This window comes from Xenopus laevis, chromosome 2L (assembly GCF_017654675.1).
Source record: "Xenopus laevis strain J_2021 chromosome 2L, Xenopus_laevis_v10.1, whole genome shotgun sequence".
Classification (NCBI taxonomy): domain Eukaryota; kingdom Metazoa; phylum Chordata; class Amphibia; order Anura; family Pipidae; genus Xenopus; species Xenopus laevis.
The window spans coordinates 28348469-28363013 of NC_054373.1; the positions used below are offsets into that span (position 1 = coordinate 28348469).

Below are 14545 nucleotides of genomic sequence, written 5' to 3' on the forward strand. Positions count from 1 at the left end.
CAACAAGTGAAATGCATCTTGGAAAGTGTCTGTGACACTCACATGCTCAGTGGGCTCTGAGCAGCTGTTGAGAAGCTAAGCTTAGGGGTCGTCACTAATTATCAAGCAGAAAATTAGGTTGTCTGTAATATAAGCTGATGCTACAGGGCTGATTATTAAATTCTGATGCTAATTGCACTGGTTTCTGTGCTGCCATGTAGTAATTATCTGTATTAATGACTAATCAGCTTTATATTGTGACATTTATAGTCTCTGTGTACTGTATATTGTGAGTGGGTCCCTAAGCTCAGTAAGTGACAGCAGCACAGAGCATGTGCAGTGAATGGGGAGCTACTGGGTTTCAGGAACATTACACATGGCTCTACTATTAAAGGTGCGTAGTTGAGGAAATATTTCATTTCATTGTTACGTGTGGGGTATATTGATTGAAAATATAAGTTCTGTTAAAAGAAAGTCCAACACAAGGAGCTGGAAATTTTTATACCTTATTGTCCCCAATCATTCCAACAGCTGAGGGGCCAGAAACACAATAAAGTGAAGAATGGTTGCTTGCAAACAGTGCAAAAAGTGAAATGTTATTCTTTATACTGAACTTGCCATAAGGCAAACATAAGGACATTAATCTTTAGACTGTTATGGATTACCATAATATAGAAATACTCGTGTATTTTGCCTATAGTATAAAATAAAAGATGTTTCTGCTTTAATGAGATATTTGCTGCAAACTGAAGAGCTGCTGAATAAAAACGAAATAACTCAAAAACCACAAATAATAAAAAATGAAAACCAATTAAAAAAATTGTCTCAGAGATATCACTCTCTACATCATACTAAAATGAATTTAAAGGTAAACAACCCCTTTAATAAAGTTAAGATAAAACTTTCATTGCAGCATTACTGCTGTAGATTTAAATCTATAAATATATGGAACCTCTAATGGGGTACAGGAGAGGCAATGGTCTCTTAGACCTACAGTATTAGTAAAGAAGGAATAGCTCTCCCTTGCCAAGAGAGAAGAAACCTGGTATATACTGGGCATTCTACTAAACAGCCTGTACAGACTAATTTACCCATCTCAGCTTCAGCATGTGGCATTGAGTTCCAGTTCACCTCTGAAGAAGCAAGATTGGTGAAACGCGTCAGGCTTGATGGCATCACCTTACACTTGGGAAGGAACTCATGGAAGAGAGGAGCACCGACATTTAAACTTTATTCTCACCACTAGTGGATCCAAAGTATTGAGCTTCTCATTGAAGAGATAAGTATTTTGGGTGAAAAGAGAGATTCTGATAAGCTAATACCCAAGAGGGGGACCTGTGAATACTCATCTAAATATGCTTAACGGATTAAGGTTGTGGTCTTCTTGATCTAACATTTTTTTTAAACCGTGCAGTCTCCTGCGACTATTGGGGATCATTGAGTGTTCTCACACATATATGGTGTATCATTGAAGTACTAAATACATGTATGTAATCTATTATCCGGAAACCCGTTATCCAGAAAGCTCTGAATTATGGGAAGGCCATCTTTAGAAGTAGAGACGCTGCTGCGCTTTCTTCACTATAGAGTTGGTGTTAAAGGACCAGGAGAGGTTCTCCGCAAGATGTACCCCAAGGAATTTGGTGCTCTTGACAATTTCCACCGGAGATCCGTCAATGTACAGTGGAGAATGATCCCCACATGTTCCCCTTAAGTCAACAACTATTTCCTTTGTTTTGTTTGTATACATAGACAGATTATTGACTTTGCACAACTCCGTTAGCCATTTCACCTCTTGTCTATATGCTGACTCGTTGTTCTTGCTGCTGAGACCTCCTACGGTTGTATCATCAGCAAACTTGATGATGTGATTGGATCCATGACTTGCCACACAGTCATGAGTCAGCAGTGTGAACAGCAGTGGACTAAGCACACAACCTTGGGGAGCTCCCGTGCTCAGTGTGATGGTACTGGAGGTGTTTTTTCCCATTCGGACTACCTGAGGTCTCTTGGTCAGGAAGTCCAGGATCCAGGTGCAGATAGAGATGTTCAGGCCCAGCATGCTCAGCTGAGGAATGATTGTATTGAATGCTGAGCTGAAGTCTATGAACAGCATACAAACATATGTGTCTTTATTGTCTAGGACAAGTGACAAGTGCAGGGTAGTGGCGATGGCATCGTCTGTTGAGCAATTGGAAGGTTGGCGAATTGCAGTGGATCCAGAGATGGCGAGTGTAGGCCTTTGATGTGTCTCATGACCAGCCTCTCAAAGCACTTCATAATGGTGGATGTTAGTGCGATAGGACGATAGTCATTTAGGCAGGACACGTGGGACTTCTTTGGCACAGGAATGATGATGGACTCCTTGAAGCACCTCGGAACAACAGCGGTGCTCAGGGAGATGTTGAAGATGTTGGTGAGAACATCTGCCAGCAGGTCTGCACATTCTCTGAGCACTCTTCCAGGGATATTGTCTGGTCCAGAAGCCTTATGTGGGTTGACTCTGCGGAGAGTGTTCTACGCATCAGACTTGGCTAGACATAGCACCTGGTCGATATTATTTATTAAGCATATCTGCAAGGGAGGCATCATCATCACAGACTGGTGTTGTCATCCTGTAGTTGGTGATAGCCTGAATGCCTTGCCACATGCGCCCGCTGTCTTGGAATTGGCTATGTATCCTATGACTATATGCACGTTTGGCTGCATTCATGGCCTTGGACAGTTTTGCCCTACAAAGCGGTAAACTGTTCTGTTTTTCATAAACTCCCTCTTCCCTCGCTAAACAGGGTTATTTGTTCATTGGGAGATAGTGAGCTCTGCATAAACAAATCACGAGCTGCAGCCTTTGTCAGGCTTGGGGATAAGGAGTATCTCATTATCTAAAGGACTTATCAGAGGACTGGTCATTTGTATTATCAATGCTCCTCTGCTCAGGAGACACAAGCAGTGGTTTCATTTCCAGCAGGAAGTGGAAGTGGTTTCAATTGCTGGGTAACGGGGTGATTCACTTTCAAGTTAACTTTTGGTATGTTATAGAATGGCCAATTCTAAGCAACTTTTCAATTGGTCTTTGTTATTTATTTATTTTTATAGTTTTCTACTTATTTTCCATTTTCTTTTGACTTTTTCCAGCTTCCAAATAAGGGAGGGGGGGTCACTGACCCCATCTAAAATCAAATTCTCTGTAAGGCTACAAATTTATTGTTATTGCTATGTTTTATTACTTATCTTTCTAATCAGGCCTCTCCAATTCATATTCCAGTCTCTTATTCAAATCAGTGCATGGTTGCTAGAGTAATTTGGACTCTAGCTACCCAAATGCTGAAACTACAAACTGGAGAGCTGCTGAATAAAAAGATAAATAACTCAAAAACCACAAATAATAAAAAATGAAAACCGATTGCGAATTATCTCAGAATATCACTCTCTACATCATACTAAAAGTTAACTCAAAGGTGAACAACCCCTTTAAGTGCAAGAAATAATAAAAAAAGTAGATTTCTTAATCACATGAATCAATGAGAAAAAATGTTCAGCACAATCCCTATTCACTGAGCTCCTGTTGAAAGTAATGCGTTCTACTTTCCCTTAAAAATAGATAAAGGGGTGATGGGAGAGGGAGTCTACTGTTATAGGTGATGCTTCTCATCTGTTGTATAGGCAGCATTATGTGCAAAAAAGCAGGAAATCAGCAATGAAAGTCCCGCTATTTCTCGTCCCAAAAATACAAATATAATTCCCTTCAAATTTGACATTGTAATATAATAGCAAAATATTGATTATGCTCTGTATTTTATACACCTGAGCATCTGTATTCTCCTAACCATTCTATGTTTTAGGCAGACACTTTACTCCAATGCAGTTAAAGGGGATAATTAACCTCTGTTTTACATGAGCCGAATCAATAGGGCTTTTGTAGGAAATGCCTAATAATTAACAGTAATAATAGACTATACTTCTGGGAGAGTTATTGGCATTTTTTGTGTGCATGGAAGAGTCCACTTCCTGGTCCTTGGGTGAATTTCTATTTCCTTTCTGGTGCTTGGGATAACTGTGTCATAAGTGAAAGAGGCTAAGCTGAGGCAAAGAAACAGATGACAATTTTATTATTTAACAATATATATTTATGGCAAAAATTTGATATATTTTTCTTTTTTGCCAGAGAAGTGGAAGAATACACTTCCATGACCAGTCCTTTTTATTTGGCTCATGTTGAACATAGGATTTCGACTCCCCTTTAGTTTGAAACGGATGTAAATCATAGCAAGTAACACATTGTGCTTTCAATAAACTAGACTCATTCATATACCTTTTACTAATGGTTTGCAAACCTGCCTCCCCATAGCAACCAATGACAGATTTGTTCTCTATATTTGACTTACAGTAAATGAATGAACACTAATAACTATACGTAACTGCACTGGGGCAGATTCACACAGTTTTAGTAAAGAAGCTCCTGTGACTTTTCATTAACTTGACTTTAACCATACAAAGGGCTAGAGTTATGGAGCTACTCCTGCAGGCTCAACCCGTCCAAAAATCTATAGGGCTTTCCAGACTGCCTGCCGGACCGATATTTGCCAGAAAACTCAGTCAAATATCTAGCGGGTGTGTTAGAAAATTGCATTAGACAAGATTAGATTTGGTTGAAGTGCTCCTCTACCAAAGGGTCTCACCTAGGCTCAAATGTTCCCATCATGGTCCCGGGGTTCAAACAATCAGATCATCCTGATATGGCACAGTGCACTAGTGGCCAAATTGTGCAAATATCCACTTGTCGGATTAACTATAGCTAGCTTTAGACAAGATGGGATACCACACTATAACAGAAGTGTGGGGCCCTAATATAAAGATGGAGTAACTTTTTAAAAGTGGTTGTTCATCTTCCAAATGCTTTTCAGGTTGTTCTCCAGAAATAAAGACTTTTTCAACTACTTTCCATTATTTACCGTTTCTCCCCCTAAGTTTAAAATTTCCGACTTTTAAAAAATCACACATTATTCGGAATTTATTAAATCCCAAGGATGGAAAAGTCCGAATCTTAAAATCCGGCATTTCAGACCTGTCTAGGTTGCATATAAGTCAATTGGGAGAAGTCCCAATGATTTTTTGATGGGCGCTAGGTTTCGTGCAATACCCTGAAGTTTTCGGGTGAAAAATCTGAAAAGATCTTGAAAATCGGATGAAACCGAAAAAAATCTAGTAAAAAAAAAAAAAAGTAAAATCTCTATTTTTTTTTCCTGCAAAGCAAATTTTGGGAAAATGTAATAATAAATAAGCATAAACAACCCGAGTGGATTTGATCAGTGTTTGTAGCAGAAAATATTGAGATAAATTCAGACTTTGATAAATAACCCTTTTAATGTCCCTGTCTCTGGTGTTTGAGTCTGGCAGTTTAGTAATTCAGGTGCAAACTCTAAACTGTTACAATTTTGCAACATTTAGTTGATACATTTCTCAGCAAAATCTCTGGAATATTAGCAACTATTGTATCAATTCTAACAGCTGCCTGTGGGATTCTGCTCAGCAGGGACAAAGATAGGAAATGTATCCACTAAATGTATCAATTTAGAACAGTTTGCAGGGTCAGCGACCCCCCTCCCAGAGCTGCTTTAGAAGCTAAAAAAAAAATGACATTTTACACTTCAATATTAGAAAAACAGTCACGCATAAAAATAAAAGTAATTGGAAAAAGTCTTTATTTTCTGAAAACAACTAAACTGAAAAAAGTGTTGGAAGATGAACAACCCGTTTAAATGCAAAGCACAATCCCTTCAGCTCTAGTTGGACTCCAGCCAAGCATCAGCCAGTTAGCTTCCAGTTGTCGATATGCAGCACTAAATTGGAATACAGCTTAAAGGCCACTGCCGAGGTATATATTAAAATATCAACCATGTTTTTTTAGTATTGCCAACATTTTCTCCCCATGGGGCTTCTACATTACCCAAAGATCAACCCTGCTGATGTTGTAGGTAGAAACTCAAGCAGGCTTGCAGGGACCTCCACATAATGTTACCTTTAAAATGTAGAAATGAAGCGATTAGAAATGGTCCAAAATGGCAATCTTTGGATTGCAATAGGCAGCATTGCTTACTGAAGAATACTGTATGTGAAAAGTTTTCATTTCATAGATAAAAAAAAAACAGTAAGAAGTGGATTAAAACGGACTATGATCCAGTCCAGTTCTCCAAGTATATCAATGCTCCACAGAAAGGCCAGGCGTTTCTTTACAGACATTGGTGTCCCTCTGTCTGGTGAGGTCACGCTTCTTTTCCACAGAATACGGTCTTGACCAAGCACCATTTGGCCCTGTTGCATCTACAGCAATATCAATAGAAGAATCTGGAGTCATCCATCTGAGAAAGTTCAGCAGCAGGAAGCTTACAATGGCAAAAAGGGCAAAAATACAGCCAATTACGACTCCACAGTGTGTTACAAGACGCTCAAGCCTCTGATCCATTGGTAGTACTTCTTCCTGAGCCACTCGATCGTATACCTGCAAAAAGCCAGATATCATGGGAAAGTGATCTTACAGAATCTTCAACAACGGAATCCTTAAACATAGGGAGATGTCACCAAACGAAACGGACCTCTCTCCAATATACCCAACTTGATGTGGGCGATATTGGGCTGATCCGATCGTGGGCCCTAAGGCCCAACAACTGGATCACAACTAGAATAATAAGGGCGGGCAGATCGAGAACCATATCAATGAAAGATGCGGTCCTAGATCCAACAGGAATTTTAAATGCGCCCGATCGACATCTGGCAGACTTTCAGACAGATATTGATTGGTGAAGCCTGTTGGAGGGCCCCATACACTGCCCAATAAGCTGCCAACTTAATCTGTCGGTAGCTTGTATCTGTCTGTGTATGAGGGCCTTTAGTGAAAGAGCATTATCTGCAAAGCTGAAATACCTTCTAAAAGATATTGCAGTAGCAAAAGTCGAAAAGTACCCAAGTAATCTTGTCTATGGGTGGGCATATTAGGCTAAAGGCCCCCATACATGGGCAGATATAAGATGCTGACAGTAGGCAGTTTATTGGGCAGTGTATGGGGCCCTCTGACGAGCTTCCTCAATCGATATCTAGCCAACGTCTGGCCGAAAGACGGCCAGACGTTGATCGACCGGGCTTAAAAATCCCATTGGATCAAGGACGCATCAGTTCGTTGATGCCGTCCTTGATCTGCCCGACCGGTTTTATCCTCGTTTCTCCTCAAGGTGGGCATATCAGGGAGAGATCCACTCGTTTGGCAATATCCATATGTATGGTCAGCCTTAAAGTGGTCATACATGACCCAACCACATACTGAGCTAAACCTTCTTTTGCTTGTGTTAAGTCCAGGGGTGGGGAATGCTCCTAAGGGTTAATATCAGCAACAAGGGGGAACTACATCTTCTATTACCCAAAATAGGCTTCATAATAATAGGGTGCACTCTAAATACAGAGTTGTAATCTGTGTGGGTTCCAGGAAGATTAAAGGAGTAGTACATGGCTGCACAGTGATTTGTAGCCTCATAGCACTGGGGTTTGATTCAAACCAGATCACTATCTGCCTGGTATTTAGGGTTGCCACCTGGCCGGTATTTAACCGGCCTGACTGGTAAAAATGATGGTTGATCCCAATAGGAAAAAAAGCTAAATATATAGGAAGGCCGGTATTTTTTTCAAGAAAAGGTGGCAACCCTACTGGTATTTGATATGCTGCCCCCTGTGTTTGGTGTGAGTCCAAACACATACAGGCAGGCATCTGAAAAAATGACCATATGATATTAATGTCAGTGGTAGGGTAGGGAACTCATGGAAATGATTCAATGATAATAACAGTCAGCTCCAGAGACTACAGAAAAAACAGCATGAAAAATAAAGACATTCAGGCTCAAGTCACTATTTTCCCATCAATAGTTTCACCAAGACAGCTTAAACATACTTTTTCAGTTCTCTCAGCCACATCTCTCCATGTATAAAATTTGCTCACTGTTCTGTGGATTGTTTCGGGGCTCGGCAATTTCCCTGCCAGCAACCTGTTAATCGCTTGCTCTAAGCCACCGCACAGAGACTTCACCGACGGCTCACAAAGGATAATGAAATTCTCAGGCAACACCTCAGGAATTCCACCCACTCTTGTGCTCACCACCTGTTAGAGGAAATAATATTGACTTGTGAAAAATGTGTTGTTCAGCAATCGGATTGCTAGGGTCCAAATTAACCTAGCAACCATGCACTGATTTAAATAAGAGACTGGAATATGAATAGGAGAGAGACATGAATAATTAAAAACTATAAGGGTCAGGCCACACTGAGCGTTTTGGGGAGATTTGGTCAACTGGCGACTAATCGCCTCGTCTTTGCGGCGACCAATCTCCCAAAACGCCTTCCCTGACGCTGTGCCGGCTAAGATGAAAAAACGCGAAGACTTCCGAAGTCGCCACCGCCGCATGTGATTAGCGCTAGCGTTTTTTGATTTTAGCCGGCACAGGGTCAGGGAAGGCATTTGGGGAGATTGGTCTTCGCAAAGACAAGGCGTGTGGCCTAACCCTAAAAAAGAAAAAATGAAAAGTTGCTTAGAATTAGCCATTCAGCACCTTTTAAGTTAACTGAAAGATGAACCACCCCGTTAATATTCAAAGCTATGGGATATTGTGTAATTTCTAGATTTTTGAAAAAACAAGTTCTATATGTAGTGGATAGAAAGGTATAAGGTAAAGAAAAAAAATCCACATAGAATGTTTCAACCGTCAGTTTATTATAACTAAATTATAATACCTACTGGCCAATACAAACAGGCTGTTGCTTCACTGTTGTAAAAAAATCTGGAACTACCAGTTCATGTTTTACTTGATGTAGGCAGCTCAGTTTACTAAGCCTCTAATGATTTGGTGAAGTTAAAGAGACAGGGTTTTAACAACAAGGAAGTGTAAAAGCCATGGAGGCGATTTCCAACAGCTTATCCCCAACCAGTCCATGTAAGCATATTTTCTCTGACACCCTTCTCTCAGATCAGGTGATGGTAGTATTTAAAATAGTTCACCTTCAGATAAATTTCAAGTAAGATGTAGAAAATGGGTCAATTTTTGTTTTTACTAAATTAGTCAGCCCTCCAACAACTAAAAAAAGAAGGTATAATATTATAAATCCTTATTAAGGTTGGTAACAGCGATTGGTAACATTAAGCCATTCAGATGTACCTGTAATCCACAGCTGGCACCTTCCACAATGGCCATGCAAAAGGCCTCAGTTAAAGACGTGTTCAAAAAGATATCCCCTTGCACCAGGACATTGCGCACCTGCTGATGCTCCAGGGCTCCCAAAAGTCTCACCCTAAAAGCAACAGAAATTTAACAAAATGTCAGGAAAATAAACACTATACTCCTCTGTATTGGGTATTGAACCTTCACTGTCATTTTAAAAGTGGACCTGTCACCCAGACATAAAAAGCTGTATAATAAAAGTCCTTTTCAAATTAAACATGAAATGCAAATTCTTTTTTTAAAAAGCATTCATAGCTGTTGTTAACTCATTTAAAAATCTCAGCTGTCAATCAAATATTGCCTGTCCCTCCTCCCCTCCCTGCTGTAATCTGAGCCCAGAGCTATGAGTGAGCTTGATGTCACACCAAGCTAATATGGCAGCTGCTATCCTAAACAGGTTCTAGAGCTGTTTACTCAGGTATGGTAAAGCATATTAAAGGACTATTGTGGCTAATCTATTGCCAAAAATCTGCCTCAGTAGCTTTCCTTCTTCTTTAAAGGTTAAAATGAAACCAGCAGTGCATGTGTGTTTACTGCACCCTAAGCCATTGCATTGTGTATAAAGAACCACAAAACATAAGAAGGGCAGCAGCGGAGGGCTTTGTCTTATGAAACGGAGATTTAGATAATGGAGCTTCTATTGCAGATCTGCACATTTGGGAGGTGAGTCTAAAGACACATTGGGAGTACGTTAAGAGATGAAGATTATTCCAGTACAGTACCTGTCATGGAGTTGGTACCTTTCTCGTACCTCTTCTAAAATGATTCGTTTTGGACCCTCTCCCCCGATAATGAAATGGAGATTCGGGTATCTCTGACACATTTCAGGAATGATACCGCCCAGCAAATCAATTCCTGCAGCAAAGAGAAAACAAGAACTGTATTCTGCTTCCCATGAGTACATAGAAGCAACCTGAAGTTGGGTGTAATTGGTAGCCCCCCAAGCATCCACACAAACAGAGGTCAGAGGCTTGATAAAGGGCAGGCGCACAAAACGTTGCCAGGTCTTTGGCACAAATAAACACTTTTCGTAGTGCTGCAGCATAAATTGGGAGAGGGGCATATCACTGTGCCAATGTGGTCCTCATACAATGGGATTTTCTAATCTTCCTCTCCAGAATGAGATTAAAAGGGAACTCCACACAAACATTACCTTAACTTTTTGAAAAGTAAACATAATTTCAAGCAATTTTGCAATATACATAAATTTAAAAATATGCAGACTTTTTCATGTTTTTTAATGGTTTGGAAGAGTTCCCTGAGCCTAGCCCCCTGCTGATGTGTCTGACTACTTTGCTGAGCTGGCTGACTACTGTTACTTTGTATCAACAGCCATCTGTCCTCCAAACCCCACAATTCCCTGCACACGTGATTTCAATAAGGAAAGGAACATCTCAGTGCAACGCATTGTGGGTTATGTAGTTCCTGCATGCTGTCTGTAAGCTGTGGAGAAGTTAGAATTTGTAAAATCAGTGTTTAGTCCCTCCTTCCCTGCCAGGATTTCAAATGATGCAGAAAGAAAAGAACTGTTAACCAGCTGGATTTCAGCATAGAAAATGTCATTTATTCATACTTTTTGAATAAACGGGTAACTGTAATGGATATATTAGGGGTTTTTGTGGGCCTCTTTATCAAATATTGGTTTGGAAGCCAGAGTTCCCCTTTAATAACTTGGTTACCAGTGTGAACACAGAATTACTGAAGCAATAGGGCAGGGGTCCACAACCGCCGGGCCGAGGAAAATTGAATTGGGCTGCCGAGCCTAGGGGACAATTAACGATGTGCGCCGAATTGGACGCCGACCCCCTCTCCCCGGGCCAAAAAAGGGGACCGCTGCATTAGGGTGCCCAGAAACAAATACAGGTATAACATCTATTTCATACTTACATATGATAATTTAATAAAGAATTTAAAATGGTAATTACTCACCCTTTCTGTAAACGAGTCTGCTAACTACAACAACGGTAATTCTGCTCCTGTCTCTTTTTTTGGGGTCTGGATTAAAGTCTGTGGGGTCAATAGCATTTGGGATGACAGACACAATTTCAGGATTCAGAGCTGCTCGGAGAACAGTGTTTTCTTTGCTAGTGTAAGAAACGCAGATGATGTGACTGGTGTCGCATAGAGACACGGTGAGAAGTTTGTTGGTGAGCACCGAGCTGACATCAGCGAATCCAAAAAGAGAGTGGTCTGTGAAAACTGTATGCAGTCCCATGGTCTTGGCATGGAAGAGAGCATCATGGGCCATAGCCGAGAAGGAGCTGTGGGAATGAATGACAGAGACACGTTCCCTTACAAATATAAACCTGAGGAGTGGAAGGCTGTGCAGTAGTGTTGTTGCTGTGGACTGGTTGTACATGACCTTCAACGGTAAGTAATAAACTTTCAGACCATTGGTGAGGTAGCGAATACCTTTCCTGTCCCCGTAAGCATGAGTGACAATGATAACTTTGTGTCCTCTTTCAATCAGGCACTGTGACAGCTGATAAATGTGACTTTCCACTCCTCCCACGTTCGGATAAAAAAAGTCTGAGACCATACAAATGCTGTGGAACCTATGGGTGCCATGGCAAGCACATGCAGCAGTATTGTAGGGGCTAGTGCAAGAGCAGAGTCTCCTGTAACCCATGGCCAACACTCAACTGGGGAATTCAAAATTCTGTAAAACAAAAATAAAATAAAATTGTAAAATCATATTAAAGAATATGCACTTAGCTTTTCAAAGCATACAATGGACTTTACTACTCATAAAATAAGATAGAAACCTAAAAATGAACTTGTCAGTACACTGAATTGCAATTGTTCTTGTTAGAACTTATGATAACAGACCAGCGATAAAAAGTAGTTACGGAACGCATTTTAGGACATCCTGCAGCGAAATACAAGTCCTTCCTGCGATGTTCTGCCTTCGGAATATCGCATCGGTTGCTGTTACCGTCACTCATCGTCCAAATCTGCAATCACACCTCTGCCCTCTACCCTCCCTTCTGAGCCGTCAGTCATACAAACTCCGACCTCAGCCTTCCACCTTCTGCCCTCAGTCCTCTTCCTTCTGCCCTCTTCCCTCCCTGCTCAGCCCTCCACCCTCAGATCTCTCTTTTCAGCCGACAGTCTTGTCCTAAGTTTCTAAAGTGGTGAGCGAGGGCCGAAAGTAGAGAATTGCGGGTGGAAGGCAGAGGACTGAGGGTGGAGGATGGAGGGCTGAGGGTGGAAGACTGAGGGTGGAGGACTGAGGGCGGAGTTCGTATGACTGACAGCTGAGAAGGGAGGGTAGAGGACGGAGGTGTGACTGCAGATTTGGACGATGAGTGACGGTAAAAGCAACTGATGCGCCATTCCAAAGGCATAGGACATCGCATGAAGGACAGGTATTCCGCTGCAGGGTGTCCTAAAATGCGTTCCATATACAGTTGCCTAGTCTGTGACAACCCATGTAAATGCTGGTTATACTCTCACTGGTGAGCCACTGCACCAATACATTTCTCATAGTCCTGTCCTTGAGGTTTAATAAATAGGTCCCTATAACTACGAATGATATTTATTAAAAAATCCCAGCAAACCCAGCCAGCCTGAAGCTAAGAGCTGAAATTCACCAGATACCTGTCATTCTCTGTATCCCCATGATTACCTTTTTGCTTCTTATAACTGTCAGATACAGGTAATGACTCCCTGCACCCTGATCAACTCCCCGCTGCCCTATGTGCTAATACACAAGCCATACCTGCTGCTGCTGCTGCTCACCTTTCATTTTGTCCTTTATAAGGTGAGTGACACCAAGTGATGAATAAGTCTCCATTGATTTACAATGTAATGTCTGCTTGTCCCCTTGTTACCTCTGCCCCTAACTACTGTCCCTGCTACATGCGACCCCCCAAAACTTCCTTAACTGCACCCGGGATCCCCTCTGCCTCCCCCTGACTCTCCCTGGGGTCGGAGCAGCGTCTGTACTGACAGCGCCATTTAGGGACCTTGCACATGTCACGTGTCTCATTAGCGGGAGCTCCAGATGTTCCGTATAGAAAGTGCCTGCTCCCCCTCCCCCAGGCGGCAGGAATATACGGGCCGCACCATATGGCCCGTATAGTGTCTCTCTACCCCTGTACAACTACAGGCTCTCACCAGCTATCCGGCTCCTCCTCTTCCCCGGCTCCTGGAGAAGACAGCGGAAGAGAAGGCGAAGAGAGAGGCGACATTTCCTCGGGCTCAGCCATGTTACACTGTTGACGTTCCACGTCACTATCCCGGAAAGCAGCGCCAGTGTCGTAAAGGCAGCAAAGTAACGCCTTGTCCCCGGGGCGGCCCAGGGCTTCCAGTCTTTTTTGTTCCTGAATGAGGCGTTTGTATTGTCATTCGCTGTGTCTGTGGGACTGGGAACTCTCCCTCCAACCTGCCAGCGCCACAACACTGGGAAGGTCTCAACTCTGGGGAATGAGTAATAAAGTGTCGCAGCAACAAACTGCGACTGAGACGCTGTCCTTTATCAGTGTAGTGCTGGGACTTGGATGTTGAGGAGGAGTTAGGGGCTCTCAGAATGGCCACAAGAAAGGACTTACCTACTAGGGATGCACCTAACCCACTATTTTGGATTCGGCTGAACCCCGATCCTTTGTGAAAGATTCTGCGAATCCCAAACCGAAACTGAACCCTAATTTGCATATTCAAATCAGTGAATATTTTTTTTTTTATTACTTCCTTGTTTTGTGACGACAAGTCACATGATTTTAAAGATTCAGATCCGGTTCGGCCAGGAACAAATATTCAGCTGAATCGGAATCCTGCTGAAAATGGCCGAATACCGAACTCAATCCTGGATTTCGCTGCATCCCTAATTCCTACTGAAATTAACCCTTTCCCTGCCAGCCGTTTTGTCCTAGATGCGAACATCTACTGCCAAGCAGTTTTTAGATATTTTGCACTCTTTCAGTTTAAGGGCCTTTCCTGGGGCGGTCTTTTAGTTTACCCAGCAAAACAATATATTGGTTTTTTTTCAGGACAACCTGAACTTTTCAAAATATGCAAGAATGTTGGTGTAATTCTACTTCTGTAAAAAAAATATAGGCTTCTAAGTGTCTAATAAAGTGAAAAAAAATCACGTTTCACAAAGAACAATCGCATATATCAGAAAGATCATTTATTTTATGTACGAGAACACAGCCGATTTGGAAAGGTCTATGTCTCCTGAACGCGGCAATACCAAATATATATAGTTTTATGGATATTTCTCACATTATAGCTCAAAATCTACAAGCAGTACACTACCAAATTTCCAAAGCACCGCTCCCTAAACGGCATACTTCTGATTTCAAGGC

General features: G+C 41.7%; 1 protein-coding gene across 6 annotated transcripts; it reads right to left on the bottom strand.

Moving 5' to 3' along the window:
* Positions 1-5664: 5664 nt before the first annotated feature.
* piga.L (phosphatidylinositol glycan anchor biosynthesis class A L homeolog) lies at positions 5665-13849 on the bottom strand. 6 transcript variants are annotated; one of them, XM_018246027.2, is made up of 6 exons: positions 13790-13849; positions 11166-11895; positions 9959-10091; positions 9174-9306; positions 7916-8122; positions 5665-6478 (listed from the first exon to the last, which is right to left on the bottom strand). In XM_018246027.2, exons 2-6 carry the CDS (start codon positions 11863-11865, stop codon positions 6179-6181), a joined length of 1473 nt encoding a protein of 490 aa, XP_018101516.1. In that variant the 5' UTR covers positions 11866-11895; positions 13790-13849; the 3' UTR covers positions 5665-6178. The 6 variants fall into 6 exon arrangements, with proteins under 6 accessions (XP_018101516.1, XP_018101518.1, XP_018101513.1 ...); XM_018246029.2 differs by lacking the exon at positions 13790-13849 and adding an exon at positions 13356-13783 and having other exon boundaries at positions 7964-8122; XM_018246024.2 differs by lacking the exon at positions 13790-13849 and adding an exon at positions 13356-13783.
* Between the last annotated feature and the right edge of the window lie 696 nt (positions 13850-14545).

Bases quoted from the DNA above. Each gene is read 5' to 3' on its own strand.
- piga.L (XM_018246027.2), bottom strand. From the start codon at position 11,865: ATGGGTTACAGGAGACTCTGCTCTTGCACTAGCCCCTACAATACTGCT. The intron at 10,092-11,165 runs GTGAGTAATTAC...TCTTTGCTGCAG, and splicing joins CAGACTCGTTTACAGAAAGG to GAATTGATTTGCTGGGCGGT. The intron at 9,307-9,958 runs GTACTGTACTGG...TGTTGCTTTTAG, and splicing joins AGGTACCAACTCCATGACAG to GGTGAGACTTTTGGGAGCCC.